Genomic DNA, 26,912 nt, shown 5'->3' with positions numbered 1-26,912 from the left:
TCTGGTTCCCCTCGAACATTCAGTTACAGTGCTATGAACGTTAATATGAAACAGCAAAAGTGGAGTGTCTTATACAAGGTGCCAGATGTGCAACATATGGTTGCACAGTTGATAAGAGACAAATTTATTGAGTCAAGTATCACATCATAGGTTTCCGAAGGACACATAGATAAGAAATCTGTGGATATAAGTGGTACAAAGGAATGATTGGCATGCTGCTCAAGACCTTTGTTTGTATGACTTGCATTTCTTTACGAGCATGTGAATCATTTATCTATGTATGGTGTTGTGAAAAGTACATCTCTTAGGGAGGTTTCAGACTGAAGTGACACACGACAGCTAGGGTTCACACCTAAGTGATACGTGACATGGACCTGTTCAATCTCTAAGCAAGCATTTACAGTGCATGGGTGAGCAACAGGCTGAGGCAACATGATGCACGCCATAGCAATTGGGAGTCTGAGTGACACTTGCAGCTTGTCCTGTCACTTTGGTTTGAAAGGTTGCATTGATTACTGATGGTGTGCTTCCAAGAGAGACATGTCACTTTGAACTAAACTGAGATATCCCTTAGGAAGATTTCAAACCAAAGTGACAGCAGGGTTTCACACTGAAGTAACAAGCAACATGAGATATAAGCAAACATTCACCACGCATGCAACTGTAATGGATCAAGGTGACATGATTCATGGGTATTGAGAAAACATCCCAGTCTGTGCAACTAAGGTTACCAGATGTCCTCTTTTACCCAGACATGTCCTCTTTTTTGGTCCCTAAAAATGGTCCAGTTGGGTTTTTAGGAAAATGGGGAAATGTCCTCTTTTTGGGGGTTATAGATAACTGTCTCAACTTCAAGATTCGTAACAAAATTTTATATTTGTAAATAATTGTTAATGTTGTTTCTGTGTTCAATTTCAAAGTAAGGAAATGCAATGCTCTCACTTGCAAGCACAAAGACGAGAAATTTTTCTTCCAAAAAAGAATGAATATAGTTTATGCCATTCATTATTATGTAATATTCCTCCTTTAGGTCCAAATATTCTCTTAAGTTCTTTATTTTCAAAAACTCTCAATCTATGTTCTTCTTTTAAAATTACAGACCAAGTTTCACAACCACATAATACTACCGGTACAGTAAATAAATATTAGAATATTCAGATATTTGCCTGTAATGAGGCCTACTATTATTTATACTGAAACTGTGTAAAATTATTTTATAGGGGTGTGTGAGCCGCGGTGGCTCAGTCGGTAACGCATCTGACTACCATGCTAAAGGTCCCGGGTTCGATCCCCGGCCGGTTCAAATCCGGAAGCGGCCCCAGCGCCCACCCAGCGTCGAATAACACGGGTACCTGGGGGAAACCCTGGGGGGTAAAGGCGGTCAGGGACGTGATGCTAATCACATCACCCCCACTTAAGGCCAGATCAAGAAAGTGTGGGGCGTTACCCCCACACCCCCTACACGCCTTCATGGCATGGTGCTATGCACAGGGGAGCACTTTACCTTTACCGTTTTGTGTGATCTAGAAGCTCACCAAAACACTAGTAAACACAAAACTTGTGTTCAAAGTGCTGCATCTAAAAGCATCCTCTATTTTAAAGTTTGTTATCTGGTAACCCTATGTGTGACATGTGCAGCTTGTCATGTCAATTCAATTTGAATGGAAGTTTTCACACTGAAGTGACATGTCTCTCTTGTAAACCAACCTTCAGAAATAAGCAAAACCTTCTGAACCAAAACAACACATCTTGCTTATCTTCTAAAGCCAATCATCCATGCACATGTGAGAACAACAGACCAATGCAATATGATACATGGTATTGAGAAAATGGTCCAGTCCAAGCAACACATGCAGCTTCTTGTGTCGATTCGGTTCGAATGGAAGTTTTCAGACTGAAGCAACAAGTGTCTCTTGGAAACCAACCTTCAAAAATAAGCAAAACCTTCCTAACCGAAGCAACATAACAAGTTGCATGTCTCGCTTGTTGCTTGCACGTCACTCGGACTGACTTGTTTAATCAATACCGTGCATTGTGTCACCTCGGTCTTTTGCTAGCACATGAGTGGTGAATGGTTTGTTTTAGATTAAATGCTTCTATGTCACTTGCTGCTTAGGTGTGAAATTCCCATGTCGCTTGTTGCTTCGATCTGAAGGCTCCCTTATGGATTAAAGTAAATTCATGCAAGTAAAAGTGGAGTGGATAGCACACACATTTACCAGCATTTGTGTGTCATTACAATATATCTAAATTGTTGTATATTTTGAGTTCGTCTTGTGTGTACTGCCCGTAGTGTACACGAGATACTTGTATACATCTGCACATATAACTGGCAGTTACAAAGACACATTGCTTTTTAATAACCTGTACTGCAGTTGATCATCCACAGGATTCAATATATCCACTCCTACATGGAAAAATTATAACAAAAACCTTTTTTGACTATTGTTGCAAAACTGATGAAAACAAAAGTTCTGGGGGAACCGGGCAAAACATCACCAATGATTATTATCTTTACATTTTTAACACGGTCCATAAATGTGAGTGATTTATCAGCTCAGACTGGCCCAGGACTAGCTCACCTTTGCTCATATAGGATCAATCTTTCTGACATTTGCTAGAAAAGGCATATTGCCAGCCTGGCACTGGTCCTGTATTTGTATTTTTGTTATTTCACGTTGCTCTTCTGCCACTTTTGATGAATCGTGGTTATGAGGATGAATTATCTAGATGAAATTGCTGAAGGGGCACTCATAAAGAACACCTATGCCCAAGCTGGGACCCAGGAGCTTTGGTAGGAAGATCAAAAGTCTGGTACTGGTAGCAACCATATGTGTAAAATGTCATAGTTTTTAATCCTCCTTATGCTTTTGGGTTGTTCTAGTCATTACATTCTAAAGATTTTATTCTGGAGTTCTATTCTATCTCTTTCATAACAAATTTATTGCTCAATCAACAAAGAATAAAGACTTTAAAAAATTACATTACCTTGTGTTGGTGAGTTAAAAGCAGATCCAACTTCTGAGGATGTGTCAGTACTTGAACTGCTTGGTGCTGGTGATGTTTGGATGGTCAGTGGGGTTGAATAGTCTGGAGGGCATAAAGAATCTTGCACCTTTTCAATGTCGCTGTCTTCACTAATACTTTCAAGAGAACTGGAATAATGAAAGCACCATAATAATAAGTTGGAATCAGACTATATGTAATTTTTTTGTCATAATTCAGTGCAGTATTTGGACACGTGTAGATGTAAATTGAATGTAATTTGTTGACACTGACAACAAAATTGGCATATGTCTTACTTTTTCATTAAGTAACATTAAGTAATCACAAATTACTGTGCAATATGTATTGTTCTTATTCCTAAACATGTTAATACCAAGTTGTTGTAAATTTAACTCTTTTTCAGTGATTTCTCTCTCAGGTCCTAGTCATATCTAACTTTTTTTTGTGATCTCGATTTGGAGTGTTTATAAAGAATTAGTGTCACCTACTGTATATAGCCGAATAGCAACAACTCTCACCTTTAGTTTAGTTTTGCTGAATAAATTGCTCAGTTCAGTTCTGAATTTAATAAGAAAAAGCGACACCATGGAAAGTAATGAAAGAATTACAGTAACATGATATACATAGAGTACAATATTTACACAATTGTGTGAACACAAAATTACCTGCTTTCATAGCTTGCAGAAGTTTTCGAGTGTCTGCTATTTTCATCTATACTGGCAACAAGAGGACTTTTAGCATAATTGTGTGTTTCCAGAATGGGATGGGGTGGTGGCACATATGATGGAGGTGCTGGAGATGTTGACTTAGGTGGTATTTTTATGGTGCCAGTCTTCTGGTTTGTTGGAAACTTCTTTGTTGTTCCATTAATATCTGTTGGTCCACATTTCTGCCCACATTGTTTCACAATATCTTCAGTTTGCTTCCCAGCCAGCTGAGTTTCTTTTTTGGTCTTGGCACCTTCTTGACTGCATTGTGTTAAATTATTATTTGACAGTTCAAATTCTTTCTTATTAATGTCTGATTCCTCAGTTCCATTGTGTTCAGAGGTCAATTCTGGATGAGTAAGTTTAACAAGTTGCTGTAGAGCTTCCAAAACAATTTGTCTGTAAGGAAACATGAGATTGAATATTATTTATTCCTACACAAAAGATTACATTTGTTTTTTACATTATGCACATACTAGAACTTTTGATCCTTAAGTATACTACTAATGCACACATGTCCTCCTCACAATGATCTAAATGAGCAACATGCACTAACATTGGCATTCTGATCACATGTCACCATTTTTGACACTTATCTCAAACTAATATCTCTGAATGAATAATATCTCCACATTTCCAACAGAAATTAATTCATTGCTGAAAATAAACCTTTCAACCTACACCTCTGTAACCAATGTCCACTGGTAATATCATGTGGAAGATTTGAAATTGTGTACCCATTTGTACAATTTTTTGTGGCAAATTTAACATTCTCAAATAATGATATCAAGATTCTCTCCCTCCAAACTACCTTACGATATTCCTAGTTATCTCTCCTGACAGATAGACAGTGTACACTTCCACCTTATTTCTAAGACAAATGTCCACACTTTGTCACTTTGCTACCAAATATGGTGACCTTATCAATTTTCTGAAAAGTGATGCTGCATAAAAGAATGCTCATTATGTTGTCCCTACTAATTACATTTTAACAAATCTGTGAAGCTTCTCCATTAGAGGTGTGCTCTCAATTATTTTAAATTTACTTCCATGTTTATCACAATATTAAAGAATCATTTTAAAGCTAATTTATCTCATGGAATTATTAAATCATCTACTTATTAGCATTTCTCACAGAATATGGCTCCAGAACAACATAAGGTGGCACCATTGATTTGATTTGGTTTATTTTACTTTGCATTTCTGCCACTTTTGGGTAATTGTGAAGATGAGGATGAGTGATGACATGATGAAATTGATGAAGGGACACACACAGAACACCCATGCCCAGGCTGGAATTCGAACCCGGGACCTCTGGCATTGTAGTACAGTGTGCTAACCACTCTGCCAAGGAGACTGGCATAAGGTGGTACCAATAAGTAAATATTCAAATACCAATGTCACCAACTAATGATGCCACTACATCTGTATCAAATTATTTTTCTAGGCCCAAAAATATAGCAAGGTTTTCATTATTGCCATTTCATTTTACAGATAAGAGGCTTTGAAACTTACCTGTTTGTTTTCAGCATCTTCAATTTGTGTGTCAAAGCTAGTCTACGATCTGGTACCACCGCCATCAGGTTGAAACGTATATCATGATATGGTTCACTACCAGTTGCTATGCCTAATCTGTCAGTGATGACACGGCGGAATTTTTCTGTCCAGTCCTCTTTCTCTACCCATGGACCTGAAATATTATTGAATATCCAGTTTAAAATATCACTAATAAAACAAGTTCTCAGAGTTAAGAAACTATATTATTCAGAAAATTATGTTGGATAGATAGCCTACAACTGTATAATTTCCATTAAGAAACATCAAATCACAATAATGTAATTTACTTTCAGTGGCTGATACACAACAGCAGTTTACACTTACAAAAAACATTTCAAAACCATTACTTTTATATCTAGTATCTGCTCAAGTACGTGGGAGTAACATTAGCAGCAATCCATATCTTGTGATCTGGCTAGCTTCCTATTAAAATGTATAAAATAATTATATATAATTTAAAAAATGGGAAGTTAGATACACAAGAACTCTAGGTTCCTACCACTAACATCAGAATGTAAGTATGGATCTGAAGTGGAAAAAATTGATTGATTGATTGATTTGCTTTATTTTACTTCGCTTCTTGTGCCACTTTTGACTAACTTGCGAAGATGAGGATGAGTGATGATATGATGAAATTGATGAATGGGAACTCGCAAACATCCATGCCCAGGCCAGGATTAGCCTGGGCATGTGCTAACCAATCTGCCACAGGAGCCGGCTGAAGGGGAAAAAACACTGCATGCAGATAACATTGGACATTCGTCAAGAACCACTTGCATTGTATTCTCCAATATTCCTTTATGTATGATCTTTCCAACAAGCTGTACAAAAGGGTGGACTGTAGAGAATACTTGTTTTCATAATACCCTTCATTCTGGGATTTTATTTATGCACCCTTTTCCATGTGCTACAGCCCTCTGAGGGTCTCAAAAAGCAGCATTTTCATTGGGTGGTCAGCTCATCAACTCCCATTGATGGCTTTCGAGACCAGAGTCTGCTAATTCTCTTTTCAAGTAGCTCCCAAATTGTCCTCACACCAGGAATTGAATTTGGGACTGCTCTCAGCAAAGGCAAGAGTGATAGCCATTTGGCTACACAGGAGCCCTCATGGTCATACATGCTTCAGCCCTTCTCATGGCCTTTGGCTCTTATTGTATGTTTTCACCTATAAGTTGTGGATTGGTTACTTTTGTGCAAATAAATGTACTCACATTATGAGATAGATTGATTTGGTTTATTTTACTTCGCTTTTTGTGCAATTTTTGGCTAATTTGTGAATATGGGGATGAGTGATGATATGATGAAATTGATGAATGGACACTCAAAAACACCAATGCCCAGGCTGGATTTGAACCTGAGACCACTGGCATCATAGTGCGATGTGCTAACCACTCCACCACGGGGGCCGGCTACTCATGTTAGCTGAAATGGCATGTATAAGAAGTCGCCATTTTAGTCCTTCAACACACACACACACTTAAGCATTATCCACTATGCTGATTTTCATTTTCATTTACGATAAAGCCTTATTTTGGCATTTCAAAAGAAATGGCCGATTATTTATAAAAAGTGACTGGTAACAGTGATTGGATCAACAGTAACATCAACTGGTCCATTGGCAACCTAAGAATCATATTTTCGCTACTCAGCTGTTGGTTATCGTGTGAGTTAGTGCACGTTTAAAAGTCTGCATGATTAAACAATCCCACCAGCCGAGAACTATGGTCTGAGATTAGATGTCTTAATACCAAAGGTCACAATGCTGCCGAAATTCACCAAGCATTGTGTCAAGTGTATGGTTTGAATGTAATGAGCGAAGGAAAAGTACAGCAATGGTGTCCTGTGAATGGTTCCCTCGAAATGGGAACTTCTTGATAACTCCCTGTATATTCTGGACCTTACACCTAGTGATTGAATTTGTTGTTTTAAGTCCACTTTATGCACAGTAAGGCTAATTAGGACTGGACCAACAGATTAAAGTGGGATCCGAACCACTATTTGCCTCCACCAGGTATCGAACCCGGGACTCCTTGATTACAAGACGACGATGCTACCACTGCACCATCAGGAAGACCTTTACACCTAGTGATTATCACATCTTCCTGCACACCAAAAAGTGGCTTGCATCTCGATGATTTGAAGAAACTGAGATGTTGAAAATGGCAGTCTTGGATTGGCTGAACACCTAGGTGGCAAACGTCTATGCAGAGGGTATAAAAAAGTTTGTTCAACAGTACCACAATTGCTTGGAAAATAATGGTGACTATGTTGGGAAATGAAGTAGATATGTATGTGTTTGTAATCACTAATACAATGTTCCTAAACTTCTTTTTTCTTTGATATAATCAATCGGCCCTCATTTTTTTAAATGCACCTCGTGGCCCTCCCGTAGACACATGTAAGGATTCAAAGAACTGTAAAAGACAGCCCTTTAGTGGTTGGAATGAGTAGGTTTGGTTGACTGGTGGCAGTACCATTACTAAAAGTATGTTGTAATGATATCACAATACATTAATTGCATAATGAAAAAATGTGTATACTTTCTACTTAAATACATACATCATTCACAGGGTGAATAATACAGAAAGAAGAAAATTAAACTGAAAGAAATCTTAATTTTTGCCAGCACAAAATGTATATTTTGAAGTCACTTTTAAAGATCATTAAGCAAAATAAAAAAAGTAAAAACTGATCATAAAAATTTCACTCAGAATAACACAATAATAGTAATGAATTTCAGTATAAATGAAAAACAGGAAGAAGGATATGATGGTTACATAACACTGAACAGCATTATGCCCATTATTACATCCTAATACACAGGGTTATTCAAAGCAATTTATTGGGGTTTTAAAAATGGCCATGTGTAGTACACTACAAACATGATTACATATTTCTATATTTAATCATATAATTTTGTGGATCTACAAAATAGTCCAGTTTGTCCAAAATTCACTGCAGCATGTCAGTGGTGATTGTTTCAATGGAGGTTCTGATTCAAACTTTCAGTTCCAGGTGAGGAGGAACAAGACCAAACGAAAGGTGGATTCATTGCCAAAAAAAGTCTCAAACAAGTGCAACAATTGCAGAAAAGGTGACATTGTTGCCGAAAAGTGAAGAATAAGCCCAGATTTTTAGTGAAAAATGAATCAAAGAGGCTCAAAATGCAAATAAATCTTCTTCCACGATGAGCTCTTGCAGGTCACTACAAAAAGTCTTCCTTTGATGATGATCATCACGTGTTAAACCTTGAAGCATAGGGCTGCAATTAATAATTTCCATAAAATATTGGTATTATTATTATTGGTAATATAAAAACTGTTGGTTGTGGCATGACAAATTCATTGCTGCCTCTTACAGTTGGTTTTCTACAACTTGATTGGAAAGCCTTTTTAACTTGGTCCACTTGTGCTTCTGCCATGGATGGGCAACTGCTTCTGTATCCTTTATGCAGGCATGCTGTCTCCTTTAACTGTGGATACCACCTGCAAATGCAAATGGAATTGTCAGGTGATGGATCCTTCGTGAATTTTGTGCAGAAGTGCTGATGGACAATGTTAACCGACTGACTTCCATGAAATTGGATTACACAAAAAGCATTTTCTTTGCCATTTGCCACCGTCTTGCAAAACCTGGCTCCTAGCTATCAAATGCATACTGGACACTGTATCTAACTAAAGGAACTTCCATCAACTAGTGCACCTGTAAATATTATATATGCTTCATGGCCTACCAACACAAGAATATTGAAACCCGGACAATCATTTTGAATAACCCTGTGAATAACACACACACACACCCAAATAATTTACCACCATATTACAAAGTTTCTCTTAGGTTCACTTTAAGCTCATTAAGGCTAATCGAGACCAGACCTTCTGTTTAAAATGGAATCTAAACTACTGTGCAATATACCTCTACCAGGGATCACCATATTACAGGAAAGGTGGCCTTTGTTTACCATGATCCATGGGAAATGGCCTCAAGCCATCCAACTCAAAAAGGTTTCCTCCTATTGGCACATAGCTCACAAAATGGAACGCCTCTCCTGTGTGCCGTCCAGTAATGACACTTGATTTATCCAAACGCCTTTTGGCTTGTGGCATTGCATGAGAATTGTGTGCTCTGGCCAGCTCAGGAGTATTTCCAATGGCCCATCCCTGAAAAAAAAAAACTTTTATATTAAAAGCATATTTTAAACATTTCTATACAATTGCGAGTACACAACTTTTAAAACAGGATTCTTAAAACAATTTAATTTACATAAATAAACTTTTAATATGTTCAAATGTTGACTTTTAAAATCCTTTTCCTTATAAATCAGATTTCAAATACCTCTATAATTATAAAAGCTGTAAGCAAAATACTAATACCATGCCAGAACCTAAGAGCAGCTGGATGATATTTGCACATTTACAAATTTCTTTTCTACCTCATTACATAAATCACAATGAGAAACAACACATTAGCACTGAATATCTGTGCAAAACGCACTTAAGTATGTACCCAAATATAGGCTATCATACACCACATGAAAAAGGGCTAAAGATCGACTGCAAAGAAGAAAGCCTTTTCATGTTCAACAATAGGCTTTTCATGAATAAGCCTATTGATTGTTTTTTTGTTGGGTGACATATGGCCAACACTTTAAATCATATCACCACTGAAATACTATTTTCTGCTCCAAAGCCCATTACTAATTTTTGCAAGAAGCTCCCCAATTGCCCACACAATGTTAAATCAACACCAAAATTACTGAGTCTGTACCAGGAATGAATCCAGGACCATTCACACCACACATTAGATTATTCAGAGCAAGTCACTATATTATGCAGGAACTGGATGATGGTGATCCACCATACCCTCGTGAGAAATTGGAAATTTTTAGTGGATTGGGAAGATTATCATTCATATGAACGTATGTCGTTGTTTTCAGTGCGCAAAAATGCGTTACAAGTGAGTAATTAGCGATTATATGTGGTATGATTTATGACATCATGCACAACGTGATTGACGTCAGATACAACACAACACAATGGCAAACTCTCATTCAGACATCAGTCACGGATTGCCTGGTTAGGTCCGTTAGGTTTGGTTTGATTGATTTGCTTTATTTTACTTCTTTTTTGTGCCACTTTTGGCTAATTTGCGAAGATGGGGATGAGTGATGATATGATTGATTTAGTTTATTTTACTTCGCGTTTTGTGCCTCTTGGCTAATTTGCGAAGATGGGGATGAGTGATGAAATGATGAAATTTATGAATGGACATTTACAAACAACCAAGCCCGGCCGGGATTCGAACCCGGGACCCTTGGCGTTGCAGCACGATGTGCTAACCACTCGGCCACAGCGTCGGGCGAGTGATGATATGATGAATGGACACTCACAAACATCAATTCCCAGGCTGGGATTCAAACCCGGGACCCCTGACATTGTAGCACGATGTGCTAGCCACTAAGCTATGGGGGCCGGCTGTTAGGTTTGGTTCTATTATCATAAATACATTGCAAATTTATTATTTATGCTGCTAAAACTAAACCTAGCTAGCCTAAAATAAAAACTTAGGTATTCCTTGTCTGACATCTGAATGCAAGTTTGTCGTAGTGTTGTGCGATAAGCAAGACCCATTCTGATGGGAAAGCGGAATGCTTTTGTTTGCTAGGTTATGCTTGTTAGGTTTGGTGCTCTTAGCATAAATAACTGAAGTCCCGAAAAATTGCAGTAATTGTTAGGTTAGGCCAGTTAGGTTTGGTTCTCTTAGGATAAATAGTAAAAGACATGAAAAATTACAGTATATTTGTAATGGGAGAATGAAACCTTAGCGCTGAAAGGTACCCTGTATGTGGTCAGTGTGATTTGTCTGCCACTTGACACATTTCGCCCATGCAACCAAAGACAAGAGGGACGTTACTCCAATTTATAAAATTTACAGGAGAGAGGTAATAATGTATTCTTAGGAACATGTCAGACTAAAAAAGTCAGTAAATTGGAGATACACGACTCCACCTTACTGCTAAGGATTAAAAGTGGAGATATGCTGATCTGACTTTTCATAGAAGTTTATTTAAACAAAACTGAAAACCGCATTTTTGGAGTTACGTTCCTCTGGTTCTCATGTGATGATATATGTCCTGAAAAAATCAAGAAGAATAGGTATTTCCTTTACAACTGAACTAATTATACAACACAACTGATCTGAGGAATAAAATCACATTACCTTATTTTCTGGGCTCATTCCTGATGTATGAGCCTTCAATCGGCTCAGAGTAGACCCTAAATGGATTCCTTGGCAATTTAACAAAACACTTAATAATGCGTGGGTTGCACAGCTATTTGGAACCATCTACAAAAACAAAGAAAAAAAAACACTCATTTATTTGATTGAGGTGGTGTTTAAAGTCCACTTCATGCACAGTAAGGCTAATTGGGACTGGACCTACAGTTTAAAGTGGGATCCGAACCACTATGTGCATCCACCAGGTATCAAACCCAGCACCCCTGGATTACTAGGCAATGAGGGCCATCATGCAATCGGGGAGGCCCACTCATTTATTTGAATATATGTATGTATATATTACTATAAACTCATTACTAAATGACAAAATAAAGATATAACACTATTTATAATAAATTTAATAAACATATATAGGGCACATAGAGGACAAATGGCATCTTTGAAAAGATCACATTTCAATCTATTAGAAACCTGTTTATATTTTGGAACCCATTTTTAAGGGACGAAAATTTGATTCAGCATGTAGTTTCAGTTTTATTAAAAGTGAAATACGCATGTCCCTAATTACTATGCATAAATGATGATGTGGGTAAAAGTATATAATTGTGCTTGCTTGCTCAGTCAATGCTGAGTAACGTGGACACTGTTCCCAACGTACTCAAGTTGTCTGTTTCACTGCAGAAGCTTTGGTGAGGTTATTGCATTGCACGGCATTTTTTCTATTTGCTTTTCCACATTCACCACCAACCACACTGATCTGAGATTGGAATGAATATTGAGGATTATTTATTGTTTGAGAGTGATAGTGAAGACATCTAGTTCTACAGCGAAGTAGCAGCAATGTACCTGAATGACAGAGCACCTGCCTGAGTCAGAGTCAATCCAGTGTTTACCTCTCGCTGTCCCCTTTTCTTTAATCCTCCATCAAATTACATCCATTAATAAACTTTAGGATGGAAAGTGAGACAAATGCTAAAGATTATGCCTCATAATAAAATTATAAGTTTTATCAGTACTAATGTGGGCACTTAGAAGAATCATAGTGGACTGAATGTGGCCTGCAGGCTGTAATTTGGATAGCCCTGGTCTGCAACCTCTCTCTCAAAATAATATATCTACTTTTGTCTTTTGACAGCCAAAGAGATGTGATGATGGGAACAACATAATATATCAAGAGAAGAAAGTCCCTCACATGAGGAATGAGCTTACCATGCATATATGTTTGATAAGCTTGACAATGACATACACACAATTAGTATTTCAACAAGCAATGGTTTTTCAACTTAGAAAATAAACTAACAGGTTTGATCCTACAATATAGATTAAACACAGTTTGAAGCTTGCTTGAAGGCACCTATACACAGTCAAACTTATATTGAACAGCCAGCATTGATGAGGACTTCAAATAAAAGTTGAACACATTTAGGTACAGATCCACCACCATATTTGAAACCCTGGCCTGGAAGCAAAGGTTGGTGCTAGTGTCGCTAGATTATGTTATGATGAAGCCTGTAGTTCACATATTTTCCAAGGTTCAGAAACCTTCGTGCTAGTAAACTCTTACAAAAACCTCGTCTAGTTCGCTGCACTTTTTGACTCTGTTTGCACTCTAGCATTTAGTTGGTTACAAAGTGCAACACCGAGCAGTCTACTTCGTCGATTTGGTGTCACGTAGTGTACATATGCACTGTGCTCTGGAGCAGTGTAATGTGTGGTGTATGGTCATGTGGTGCATGCTAACTAATCACATAAATGTTTAAAACAGCAGACAAGCATTTATTGAATCTTCTGAACTTGAACACAGCTTGTTGTCTACTTGGTTGAACGTCATTTCCTTGCACCAGCTGACACCGGATACACCTGCACTACACCTAGTGTCAAAAAGTGAAGCAAACTAGATGGGGATAAAGTTAAAGACTGACCACATGTAGTGTATGCTGTATCAAAAGACACAGATGCAGCTAATTCATTTGATAAGACATTTTATTTTGAAAAACAAGGTAAAAAATGGTCTGTTAGATACCTGATACCATACTACTGGCTATGTGCTATCAAGGAACAAATACGAGGTTTGGCTAGAAAAAAACCGGATTGATGTTGCTATTGGCAAACAACGAATGCGCGAAGGTTGAGCAATGCATGATTCTATACTACCATACCCTGCCTACAGAATGACTAATTGCCCTGGGTGCAGGCCTCTGTTTCGCTGTGGCACTTGGACAAAGCGGAACGTGCGTCTGTGCTCCGTCGGAAAAATGCTGAGTATTAAAATGGAACAGCGTGTCAATATGAAGTTCCTTTACAAACTGGGGAAATCCGCAACAGAAGCGTACGACATATTAAAATCTGTGTACGGGGATGAGTTTTTATCACGCACACAAGTGTTTGAGTGGTTTAAATGGTTTAAAGAAGGACAGGAAATGATCCAAGACAACCCACGTTCAGGACGACCATGCACGTCAAAAACGGAAACAAACATTCAAAAAGTGAGTGATGTGATTCGAAAAGATCGTCGATTGACCATTAGAGCAGTTGCTGAAATCACAGGAATAGACAAAGAAAGTGTTCGACAAATTTTACACGAGAATTTGAACATGAGTAAAGTGTGTTCAAAACTCGTGCCAATAACCTGACATTGGAACAGAAGGAAGCTCGAGTGAACATTTGTACAGACACTTTGAAGAACACTGAAACAGACCCTACATTCTTAGAGAGAGTGATAACCTGTGATGAATCGTGGTTTTTCACGTACAACCCTGCCACAAAGCGCCAATCAATGCATTGGAAGACCCCGAGTTCGCCACGTCACAAGAAAGCTCGCATGAGCAAGTCCAAATTCAAAGCCATGATGATTGTCTTTTTCGACATTCAAGGCATTGTGTACGTTCATTGGGTACCCGAGGGTCAAACTGTAAACCAACATCATTACATTAATGTGCTAAAACCCTTCGTGAGCGAGTAAGAAGACGACGACCTGATTTGTGGCAACGGAAGTCATGGATTCTGCACCAAGACATGCTCCTGTCCATACGGCCCTGTCAGTGAAGACATTTTTGGCTAAATATGGCATCCCAGTGTTAGAACATCCGACGTATTCGCCGGACCTTGCTCCCTGTGACTTCTTTTTATTCCCCAGAGTGAAGTCCGCCCTAAAAGGAACCAGATTTGAGACAGTAGAAGCTGTGCAAAGAAAAGCGACGGATGTAATGAACATGATCTCCAAAAATGACTGGCAACACTGCTTCCAGCAATGGAAAATTCATATGGAGCGGTGTACAGATCGTGCAGGGGAGTACTTTGAAGGAGATAAAGTTCCTGTTGTACAAAATGCCGAATAAAAGATTTCATAGCATCAGTCCGGTTTTTTTCTAGCCAAACCTCGTATATCAATATAAGAGTTTAAATTTAAGACAAAATTCAGGAATCTTCTGCACAAAATGATGGAATACGCAGGGAACTCATTCCTAAAATTAAAACTTGTTACCAATATTTTACATAATTTGTATTTAAAGAATTACCTGCTGTGCAAAAAATATATTATTAACAACATTTTCATCTTTCACATATTTTTCACTTTGATCCCCAACTATCTTTCTCCTGCATCTGCGCTCTTCTTTCCAGCGAAACAAAAAAATGAATCCATAAACTGGACCTTCAATCGATTTTTGCAAATCATAAATTTCTTCCACTTGAACACCCCGAACACCAAAATCTTGCAACAGCAGCGTGAAAAGACCTGCAATAAAAATCATGTCAATAACAAAGTAACTATGAACACCAAAGGAAATTTTACATGTAATACAAAAAAAATTGATTCCTAGAAATATATGCTCATTTTTATTCTTCTATTATAAACAGTCCCACAACACAATGCAATCCTTCACTCTGTACTTCTCAACTAGTCCCCTCTTTATCGAGAACTAAATATAAGCGAGAAAGAATCATGCTGTTGCACTCAGCATAAACAAGCCAAGCACACAGTTGATTATGAGGGTCAGTGCTCAAATGAACAGACAAGAGTAGTAGTAGTAATACTGCTACTATTAAATGTATATTATATGGCAATAACAAATGCATCCAAAGTAAAATATATAAACATATTACTATGTCTGTCGCAAAATATATAAATGTTTGTCACTTCAGGAAATTGGGTTCTCATTTACATCTTAAACAAATAGCATTTAAAATATAGTATTCTTTTTCCTAAATTTCCAGACCACCTACCAACAAGATACAAATTTAGTAGAAGAACTTTATCCATTTTTACAAGAATTAATGTAACAAAGGATGGACTTTCGTATAATGTATTAAATCAATAAAATAAATGTTCAATGTCGCAGCAGAACTGAGTTCCGGTTCATGCCTAACATGCCTTTAAAGGGACTCTTTATGAAATTTTTCGTTTAGCCCTGAAAAAGTGACTGTTATATATCGTGCGGGTGGCTGCTACGAAACTGACATGGCCGCAAGTAGACTTCCACCTCGCAACTTTAAACGGCTGTACACTTGTAAATATTTGTTTCCGCGCTGCATAATTTTGTTTTTCACGATTTGCAACACACAATCTTCCTAAAAAAATTCACTACCAAAATCGAGGGTGTAGGAATTCAGGATGGACCCTAAAAACAAAAGGATCTTGGGCCTGAAATCGCAGTAAAACCAGAGGGCCTTGGCTTTACTTGGTACGTTTTGTGTATGAATTAATATTTTCTTTCCTTGTTGTAAGGGCATATGGCCCAAATTCCTTTTGTTTTATTGCGATTTCATCATGCTACAAATGCAATTTTCACATGGTTCGATTTCGATGTACGTCTTAACACATACTGTGGAGCTTTAGCGATTATTTAAGGTTTTGTTCAATATATGCTTTCATGGTTAGGTTAGGCAGGTTAGGTGTGGTTCCCTTATAAAGTCCAATAAGGTTCCAATTTACTTCTACATTCATTCCCATGCTTACGATATTTACTGTCGTTTGTCGACGGAGAATATCTTGTCCATGAGAAGTGCGTAAAATAATTTTGAAATTGTTTTTTTCAACATAAATAACTTTTTTCGAGTCCAAACAGTGCTCATTACTTTAAGGTAGGTTCAAATTTCGTGTGACAATGATTTCAAAAATTCTACGATAATTAGTCTTTGTGCTAGGAGAAATCATAAAACAAACGAAACCGTTACCCATACCCTGTTCATCGTACATGCATGCATCTACCTTGATTGCACTTGCGCGTATATCTGGCAACACGGTACGGTACTATTATAGTATGGGGGTGACACCTATAAATCATATATTTCGCACTGTTTTACATTGCTAACATACTATTTTGGAATGCGGAACATTTCCTAAGGTGAAATAATGCATTTCTAACTAAGATAATATCTATTTCTTACATTTAGGAGTACTTACTGTTACTTGTTATTTTGATTCTGTAACACATTATGGCGGGTGATAGCATACTGGTTCAGGGTGCGTTGTGCGAGTGTTTTGTCGATTTATGCAGTGTTGCAACCTCGTTCACGGGAAAATACCTACTTTCGTGCCCGGATTTGAAATTATGCTAATACCTCGCAAACCATTGACGTTAGCCTCAGAAACCATTGACGTTAGCCCCAAAAACCATTGATGTTAGCCCCAAAAACCATTTTCTGTAAGGTTAGGTTAGGTTAGGCAAGCATAGTTAAAAAAAATAAACAGCGTGTCGGACAGAGATTTTCGCAGAAAACAACATGTATTCGCATTAAAATGGATCAAAACTACATTCACGAACTTCCACAACGCTACAGAAAATGATTTCCGTAAATACTTTCTCCTGTAAATTTGAAGGAATCCGTCACCCCTATACTATAATGTTACCCACGGTACTTGGTTGTTGCCATGACAATGATGATACTATATGTTATCGAAAAGTTACTACTAAATTGCATTTAGTATAGCTTTAAATATTATCAAGCACAGATGTATGCAAATGCTGAACAGTATTTTTTCAAAGCGACAACCTATTGCACATTCAGATGAAACCAATAATATTGGCTAATTAATGTACCTATGATATTACTAGTGTAAACACATCTTTCATATTTACTTTATGATTTTTGGGAACACCTACCTGGATCACTCTCTAATTCGAGCCAACCCTCGGTTAGCCTATTTATGTCTACTGGCATTTTCAACAACAAAATTCGTCATATACATTATTTTACTGCGACAGATAATGTCTGCGTCATTCTAACAACGAATCTCACATAATGGTCGTCGAATTATGTTTCTTGGTATTCTACGTAATTGGACACATTCTGATTGTCAAACAACTTTAGCAACAACTCGCTCAATTCGATAGGGGGTTCTCACTTATCGCACAACACTTTAGCAACCTTGTGTTCTTACGTCACGGGAGGAAGCTTCTTAGTGTTAGGCTCGATGCCTACGTTGTCAGGTTAGGCTAGCTAGGTTCGGTTCTCTTAACCTAAATAATAATTTTCCAGTGTATTAATGCTAATGGAACCAAACCTTACAGACCTAACCTAACCTCGTACTCATGTATCATCTGACGTCAGAACACAAGGTAGCAAAAGTGTTGTGCGACAGGGAAACCCATTCAGGGACAAGTGAAGGCGGAAATATCTTCACTAGCGTCACCAAACGAAAGAAATTATGCAAACAAATGAAAGCAGTTGGCTGCATAAGGATTACCATGTAAATTGTCCATCACCATATTTATTTTGTTTGTTTAAACGCCAAACAAGCTGATAAGAACCTCTGCACCACCATACGTAAAAAATATTCCTTAATAAGACGATGGATGCAAGAGAAATTAATTAATGAAAATAGTCATGGACATGTACGGGTCTCACTTATCGCACAACACTTTAGCAATCTTGTGTTCTGACGTCACAGGAAAAGAGCTTCTTAATTTTAGGCTAGATGCCTCTTTCTGGTGCAGAGGTTGTTCTCTGCTTATTGATGCTTTTATTTCAATTCCTGAACCTCACATTATGGAAAACAAAATGAATAAACATGGTAATAGACAATTTGTTTACTTTTATCAGCTCTTATCTTTTCTCTTGTCTCTATATACTAGGGGTGTGCGGGATCCCGAGAAGTCGGGGCAGTCGGAAATTGTTTGTTTTTATTCCAGAAATGCAAAAACAATCACTTAAGTTGAAAATGACATGTAGAATTCGGGATTTTCAGAGGTTCGGGAAATTTCGAACATTTCCCTTCCCGATAAAAAAAAAAAAGGTCCAGTCTGCTGCCACGCGCGTGTCAGCAGTAAGAATGAGCGTCAAATTTGCTCCTGCCACGTAATTCGTCTGCTAAGAGGAGAAAATTGCAAGTTTATGACTAGTGGGAATGAATGTACAGGTAATTTAGAACCTTTTTTTAGAGAGCATTTAGCGATATTATTTTAATGCTATCAGAACCTAAACTAACTACGAGAGCATTTAGGTTTATTATTAGAAGAATGCTAAGGGACCTAATCTTAAAACATTTTTGTGTATGTAATCGCTAAAACTTCACAGTATGTGTTCCAGATGTAATTGCATACATAGCATGATGAAATCACGATAAAACAAAGACCGAATCTGCTGCCACGCGCATAAAATCTGTCCCGCACACCCCTACCATATACACGTAGCCACTCCATTCAAGTGTATGAATTTTGTGTGTGTGTGTTTTTTTAAATTCATGAATGAAGTTGACAGAAAGAATAAAGTGCTCAGGAAGTTTTAAACAAAGACTCGTGTAAAGAGGTTGCCGTTTCATTTGAAAAAAAAAGGGGAAAAAACTAGAAACGTTCGTGGAATATGTCGAGGTAGGCTCTCCGTTATGTTTTGTATTTTCTGTCTGTTTACACAAGTTACTACACGCATGGGCGTCCGGAAGGGGGGGGGGGGGAGGCGTGGTCCCTCTGGAAAATGAAAGTCAACAAAAAGTTATATATTTTTGACATAATTTCATTTCAGCCACAATAATATGTGTTAATTGTTGCATGAATACGATAAATTGAAATTTAAGCAATGTTTTTTTGAGGGAACTACACTATTATTGGGGAAAATGTGCCTTGTTTGCCCCCTTGAAAAAATACCATCCTTGCCCCTCCCTGAAAAAATCCTTCAGACGTCCATGACTACACGTATATTGCGAGGTAAAAAAAGCAGACTGGACCTACAGTTTTAAGTGGGATCCAAACCACTATGTGCTTCCACCGGGTATCGAACCCGGGACGCCTTGATTATCATAATTAGGTCTTGAGCCAGACAAGTTGTCGGTACCACTCGGGGGGACAGGTTCTAATATGATTTTCTGGTAAGATTGGGATGCCTAGAGATGGAAAATAACTCTTTGCCTTCTGTGTTATCACTCCACTTCCCAGATACCTTGATGTAAATGGAAAGTTTTGATAATTTTTAATAATTTGACATTTACTATTAGAAATAGCAATTTCAGTAATTCTGATTTAAATTAATAACAATGATGATAATAATTAAGGTTATAATAATTACACTATTTAAAATATGAGAATATTTTAATTATATAATTGACAATTTGAATGGGATTTAACACCATTACAGGATTCAATTGGATATTTACCCATCATTAATACCGATATATCTGAATTAACAACTGAAGTGCGCAGCTGTCAGAATGACAGTAACAGTCCAAGGACAGTGTGAAAGTTCATTGCGAAACGTGGGTAAATGGTACAATGCCTCTAAAGTGCGATTGACCTGAATCAATGGCGTGGAGAGCCTTAGGAAGGATGGAAACTTGACAGACTGCGAGAGGTATCTGCAGCCCTTGGAGTGTATCAAAGTTCCAGTTCTCGCCTGTATATTCGGTTCCAAACAAAGGAAAATGTGCGACAAAGGTAAGATGAAGGCCGTCCGCGAGCAACAACAGCAACCTCTTGTTAACAACCGGTTGGAAGAGACGACAGAATGCAACGAAACTACTGAGGAACATCGCAATTGGGGCTATAATGAATGGAGTTGAGCGGTGTTCTCCGATGAGTCACGGTTCAACCTCCAGCCTTACAATAGACGTGCCTAATATGTGGAACACGCTATAACCCTGCTTTTGTGCAAGAAACATTCTAAAATGTAGGCGGTGGCCTGATGGTGTGGGCTGGTATCAAGATTGTGGGGCGTACTGGCCTCCACGTCATCCAAAATGGCAGTTTGACGGTCCTTAGATATGGGGACGAGAACCTCAGACCTCTTGCCATGCCGTGCGCAGATGCAATAAGTGATCATTTCCTTTTCTTCAGCGATAATACTCGTCCTCACAGAGTTCTGTTAGTGCACAACGTGCCGGAGGACGAGGGAATAGAGAGTATGGAGTGGCCAGCCTGATTACTGGACTTAAATCCCATAGAGAATGTCTGGGATGCACTTGGCAGAAGCATTCTAGGTAGGATGGCACCTCCCTCAACTCTTCCAGAGCTGATATTGTCAAAAGTGAAGAATGGTGAGGAATCCTCCAAGCTCTCATCGATCACCTCATCGAGTCCATGCCACACAAATATGCAGCGGTGTTCACCGTTCGAGATCACACACCATACTAGGGGTGAGTTCCTGCTGTGACCCTGTCAGTTTCTGAGCTATTCTATTGATACACACATTGCTCTACAGTGACGCACATCATGTGATCATTGGGTCAAGCGACTGTAGGGTCTTCCTGTTACATGTACTAATCTTTACTCTACTGTATCTGTTCTCTGAATGTTCATTCAGTTGCATAGCCGAAACATCGGCTGTGCATGGTTTTTGTCTAGTCCTTTCTGTTCCTCTCTTGATCCAAGAAGAAGGCAGTGGATAGTAATGGCAGGTCAATTATCAGACAAGGCACTATTTGGTCGAATTTTTGTGACAGCACAGAATCGAAATCTTCAGTGGGTTATCTCTTAGAACCATTATCATGGGCTTTAGAGACATACTTGCAGAAAAATGTTATACCCCCCTGAGGAAATACCTGGAAATTCAGCCACGGAGATTGATGGTATGGCTCTTATTCAGAGAGTAAAGGAAGAGGAGTCAAAACTTTGGTGAGGTCTATCTGCATGCTTTGAGGAAGGAAATAGGAGTCCAAGAATTGATGTCTGTTTGATACGTACAATGAGACGTCTATTATAAAGAACACCGAAAGGACAATCACATGGGAAGAACTCAGGCATCAGTCACAGAGCATCTCATCTTCCCAGATTATCAGAAAGTGAAGGAAATTCCTAAGTCACGTAATGAATAAAACAACTCTAATTGCATTTCCTGTTAATGAATGTAGGAAACCAGAGGATTTTGTAAAACGTTTGAATACAACACTTCGCGAACTGTGGAGATAAATGATGCTACCTACATCACATCTGAAGGTAGCCCCAAAGTGCTCAATCTCAGCAGTAAACATGGTAATATTTGGTGATACTGCCGCTGCTAATGAGGGTTATGAAGCGGTAATGAGAGGCTCAGATGAGATAGATGTGTGTAATATGTGTTTCAGATTCCATGAAAGAATCATGGCTAGATTGTCTTTGAAATATAGTACCAAAAGATCCATGATGGTCCTTGACATTGGGAAAATAGCTTCAATTCTTATTAAAAGTGTTTGTCGAGATATGGTAAGTCTCCATGCGCATTTGCAGGAAAAGGAACACAACAGACATACACACACAAAAAAAATTCGCAGCCTCGGAGATCAATGGGCAAATTGTAGTTCTCGTTCTTATTGTGTGCTCCAAGATCTTCCGTACATTATGTGAATGACGTGGCATGTCGTTAATTCTGTACAAAGAAGGGTGAGATGGACATTTATCAACTTACACCTTGGAGAAACTGGCTCAAGAAACATGCTTAACGTGCGATTATCAAGCCGCTATAAGCAAGAGATGTCTTCTGAATGGTCCATGCACACTTTGTCCAAGTTGGAGAAGGTGGAAATTTAAAAAGAACACGAAATTGCCTCCCCGATGGCGCAGTGGTAGTGTCATCGCCTTGTAATCAAGGGGTCCCAGGTTAGATACCCGGTGGAGTCACATAGTGGTTCGGATCGCACTTTAAACTGTAGGTCCAGTCCAGGGCCGGCGGAAGGGGGGGGGGGGGCGAACCGTGCCACCGCCCAGAGCAAATTTTTAGGGCGGCAAAATTTGAAGAGAAGAAAAAAATAAGCCTATTGAAAACTTGAAAGTTATAATATTATATTATATTATATAACTTGAAAGTAAATATATGCGAACCCACCGTTTTGAAGGAACATATCAGAGTCTCACTTTAAAACCACTGAGTGCCACAAGGTACGAAAGCAGATTCGATGCCTTCACTCCGTTGAGATATCAAGTGGAAGAAGTCTATGATGCTCTCCTTCAAATATAATTGGCGACAATAAAACTGACAAAATGGTCGCACATGAGGCTCAGTGTATTGCAAACCAGTTACGTGGCTTTACATTCCTGTGCTCACTAGTCATCTGGTATGACTTTTCTTTTTTATTTATTACATGCAAAGGTAAAGGTAAAGTGCCCTTTGCATAATGCACCATGACATGAAGGCACATTTAGGGGATGTGGGGGTATTGCCACACACATTCTCGATCACGGCCATTTTGTTTGATGTGATCAGCACGACTCTCCGGCCGCCTTACCTCCGAAGGTTGCCCCCAGGTACTTATTAATTTGAGGCTGGGTGAAGCCCAGAACCGCTTTATGCTGGAACAATTCAGGAAAGAATTCAGACCTCAGATCAGCCACGTTTTAAAAATCCAATCATATACCTATCAAACACCTGCAACGGTGATCATATGAAGTCAAGATTTCATTTATTTCCAGGGTGGCGCGGAGCCGACTGACACATTTGATATGCTCATATATGATGGAAAAAAAGAAGGAGAATAAGGAAACCCGCATGTAATGGTGCATTGAAGTATGCAATTTTATTACTAACAACTTACAAGTTCATTTTTTGAAAATTACATCAGACAGGTGGCCTCCTTCGGCATCAATGCATTGTTGCAGACGAGACGTTCACACGTCTCTGTAGTTCCTCATCAATAGCCGTTACTTCCTCAACAATGGCTTCTTTCAGTTGTTGAAGAGTCGTGATATGCCTTCTGAACACACGGTCTTTCAAGAATCCCCTGAGAAAAAAAGTCTGACAAAAAGGTCGGGTGACCGAGCTGGCCATGCAATCTCTCCACTTCGAGAGATAACACACCGTTGTGGACTACGTTCAAATGCTTCCCTCACTTTCTGCAAGTTCTCGGGCGAACGCACTGTTCTTGGAGCTCCAAGTTTCACATCCAATACACTGCAAGTTTCTTCAAATTTCTTCACCGAAACCAATATGGTATTCCGAGACGGTACGTTACCATGTCGGCTAAAAATGAATTGTTTTCTGAACAATCGCTGCACTTTAACCACTGACTTCGTTTCGTAATAACTACGAACACAGAAAACGCGATATTCAACGCTCCAACTTTCCATCATGACTGTTGCTGTGTTTTTATGAAATGGCGTCCTATCCTCTTCTCATCCCCCCTGCAATCTACTTCAAACTATCGCGCATGCGTAATATATTCAACTTTCAAATGTGTCAGTCGGCTCCGCGCCACCCTGTACTTGTTACATTTAAGAGAGAGAGAGAGAGTTTTCGTAAAATATAATAATAATATAAAATTATTGTCGCATTTTTTAAAAGTTTAACTGTGGTCGAGTGAGATATCCATTTGTGCTTAATAGTATTGAAATAGCTTAACAAGTCTCATTATTTATTTTATAATTTGATGTTTTACTTAGGAATATATAGATTTTCAATTTCCCGTTGCTGCGTAATGACGGGGGGGGGGGGGGGCGTTCGAAAGGGAGAAGCATCTGCCGCCACCGCCCCAGGGTGGAAAAATGACTAGCCCCGGCCCTGGTCCGACCCCAATTAGCCTCACTGTGCATAAAGTGGACTTGAAACACCAAATCAATCAACCAACCAATCCATTAGGAACTACAAACTGCGTCTTCTGTCTAAATAAAATCAGGTGCACTGACAAATGCAGACTACCCACATGTGAAACTCAATGAGTGATGACGCTTGTTCATACGATGATGATGATGAATGTAAATAAGAAAATTTTGTTTATGTAAAATTATAACATAGACGCGTATTTAAGATTTAGCGAGTATTATTATTGAAAATTGTAAGTAAAATTTATGCATTTAATCTATGTCAGTATATAAGCAATATAAAAAAGTTTTATTATTATAATGATTAAATTAATATTATTACACTTAATAATTATAATTATTATAAAAATAATATTGACTTTAATAAGTCTGTTAAAGTTAAATTAATTTATTCATATATTGTGATGAATTTATATGCTATTTATAAAAAATATGAAAAAAACATCATTTTTCGGCCATGGTTACTAATTCAATAATCTCTTCTCTCTATATACAAAAATGGATGTATGTGTGTATATATACTATGTACGTATGTGCATGGACGTCCGCAGGATTTTTTCCAGGGAGGGGCAAGGAAGGTATTTTTTCCCAGGGGGGGCCAAGATTGCCTTTTTTCCCCCAATAATAGTGTTCATCGCTAAGATGAATGGTGACACTCTGAATGCCGTTGAACTCCAAGACACCCCTGGCACCCGTAGGGTTGGGTGTGGGAAGGGATGACATGTAAAACGACCGATATTAGTGTGGAATCGATAGTTTTCGGGGCCGCTGAGATGAATAGTGACACATTTTCGAGCAGTCGCTTTTATTACAAGTAAACAGACACATATATTTCTAATTGTTCGTATTTTGTTACTTACCATCATTTTTCTGCCACTTTTGACTAGTCGCGACAATGAGAAAGAGTGATCTTGTGGAGACTGTCACAAAGAACACAGGCCGGGATTTGAAGCAGAAACTTTCGGCGGCGAGATTGAAAGTATACCAATTAAAGTATCCGGTCACTGTGCTTGGCTATTTGAAAATAAAGTTAATGTAGAATGAATTCAGTGTAGAGGTAATAAACAAAATGCATATACAAATGCATTGTTCTGTTTTGCCTACAGAAGTTGATAAATTTTGTATTTTTTTCAAGGAAAAGTTCTGAATATTTTATAATATTTGAAAAGCTATTATATTTATTGATGGGAGAAAGAAAATGTGCAATGGTATCCCATATTGAACAAAATCCATAACGAGGTTATAGCGCACCTTACATTTTACCTCTGGTAGTGCTGTTACTGAAGAAATCTACAGGGTGAGGCAAAAGTCCGGCACCAACCTTTTAATTTGAAAACGATTTGACGGAGGGCGATGAAATTTCGGATATGGGTAATTGGGGTTGGGGCACACCAGATGGGGCTATAATGTGTATCATGGCGGCCATCTTGAAAGCCGCCATCTTGGAATTACATCGAGATTTTCAAATGGGAAGGGGGTCATGTAGCATATCATTTTACATGTGCGTTTTCTCATAAATAAGAATTTGCAGTTATTTTTCCCCTAACTTTATTTGGTGAGGATATTTTAACAGTTGAAGTTCACATTTGGCATCCTACAAGATGTGCTCTATGTGTTGCCCGTTCTGTGCTATACACAGGGCCGTATCAAGGTTTGTGGTGGCCCCTGGGGAAAATGTTTTGTGGGAGCCCCCCATTATTTTATTATTTTTTACTAGAAGCTTCATTAGCTCAATATGTTAACCGCCAATTTTCAGCAGTTGAAATAGTAGACCTGATTTTAGAATCAGTAGTCATTCACAATCGAACATATCGCAGATAGGTTTGCACGGAGAATAGCGCAGTAAAATAAAGTTACAGGACGAAAATTGTAGCGCTATAGCTACAGTAGTAGTAAAATTCTGCGTCTAAATGTCTACAGTATATTATGAAGAATGAACACCGTAACTACAATATATAGTAAATACTAAGAGGGTTCAGACGGAAACAGAGAACTGAGCAGTAGACTGACTGTACTTACGTACATAATTTATTATAAATGATATTATTTACAATTAAGAGTAAATATGTGACTACATGTGCACGGTCTATCTACTGGACAATTACCGACAAGTTCATTGTGGAAATTGTAGTAACTGCACTTTCTTCAAGAAAATTCCCGAAGGCTTAACACTTATAGTAGACACACTTTTCTTGCCTTTTTTGCCGAAGATTCATCTACTATATCATCGAAGTCCAATTCGTGAAGAAGTTCATGTTCAATGCTTAATAAACAAAGATCGGATCCCATGGCAGCACGAAGCCTGTTTATCACTAATTTCATTTTTGGGAAAGCGCTAATATCTCCACAATTTTTTCCCCTAGAAAAACTCACAGTTCTAATACGATGTTATTAACGAAAGAAAGTTATGTACTTCGTAGGATTATTTATTATCTTAATCGTATCTGAGAATTGATGCCAAATCAAT

The 26,912-nt window shown here is 38.3% G+C and overlaps 1 protein-coding gene across 1 annotated transcript in view; it reads right to left on the bottom strand.

Moving 5' to 3' along the window:
- The window catches only part of caly (ubiquitin carboxyl-terminal hydrolase calypso), a 41,758-nt gene extending 23,918 nt beyond the window's left edge, over positions 1–17,840 (bottom strand). The window contains exons 1-7 of the mRNA XM_083117327.1: positions 17,612–17,840; positions 15,026–15,243; positions 11,490–11,615; positions 9,232–9,430; positions 5,229–5,403; positions 3,672–4,112; positions 2,989–3,155 (exon numbers count right to left, since the gene is read on the bottom strand). Of these exons, the coding sequence (XP_082973453.1) occupies positions 2,989–3,155; positions 3,672–4,112; positions 5,229–5,403; positions 9,232–9,430; positions 11,490–11,615; positions 15,026–15,243; positions 17,612–17,669 (1,384 nt within the window). The 5' untranslated portion in view covers positions 17,670–17,840. The remainder of the gene's footprint in view (positions 1–2,988; positions 3,156–3,671; positions 4,113–5,228; positions 5,404–9,231; positions 9,431–11,489; positions 11,616–15,025; positions 15,244–17,611) is intronic.
- Between the last annotated feature and the right edge of the window lie 9,072 nt (positions 17,841–26,912).

Source organism: Lepisma saccharinum, chromosome 2 (assembly GCF_977018435.1).
Source record: "Lepisma saccharinum chromosome 2, izLepSacc3.1, whole genome shotgun sequence".
In the NCBI taxonomy this organism is placed as follows: Eukaryota; Metazoa; Arthropoda; class Insecta; order Zygentoma; family Lepismatidae; genus Lepisma; species Lepisma saccharinum.
This window is presented reverse-complemented; position numbering and strand designations above follow the sequence as displayed.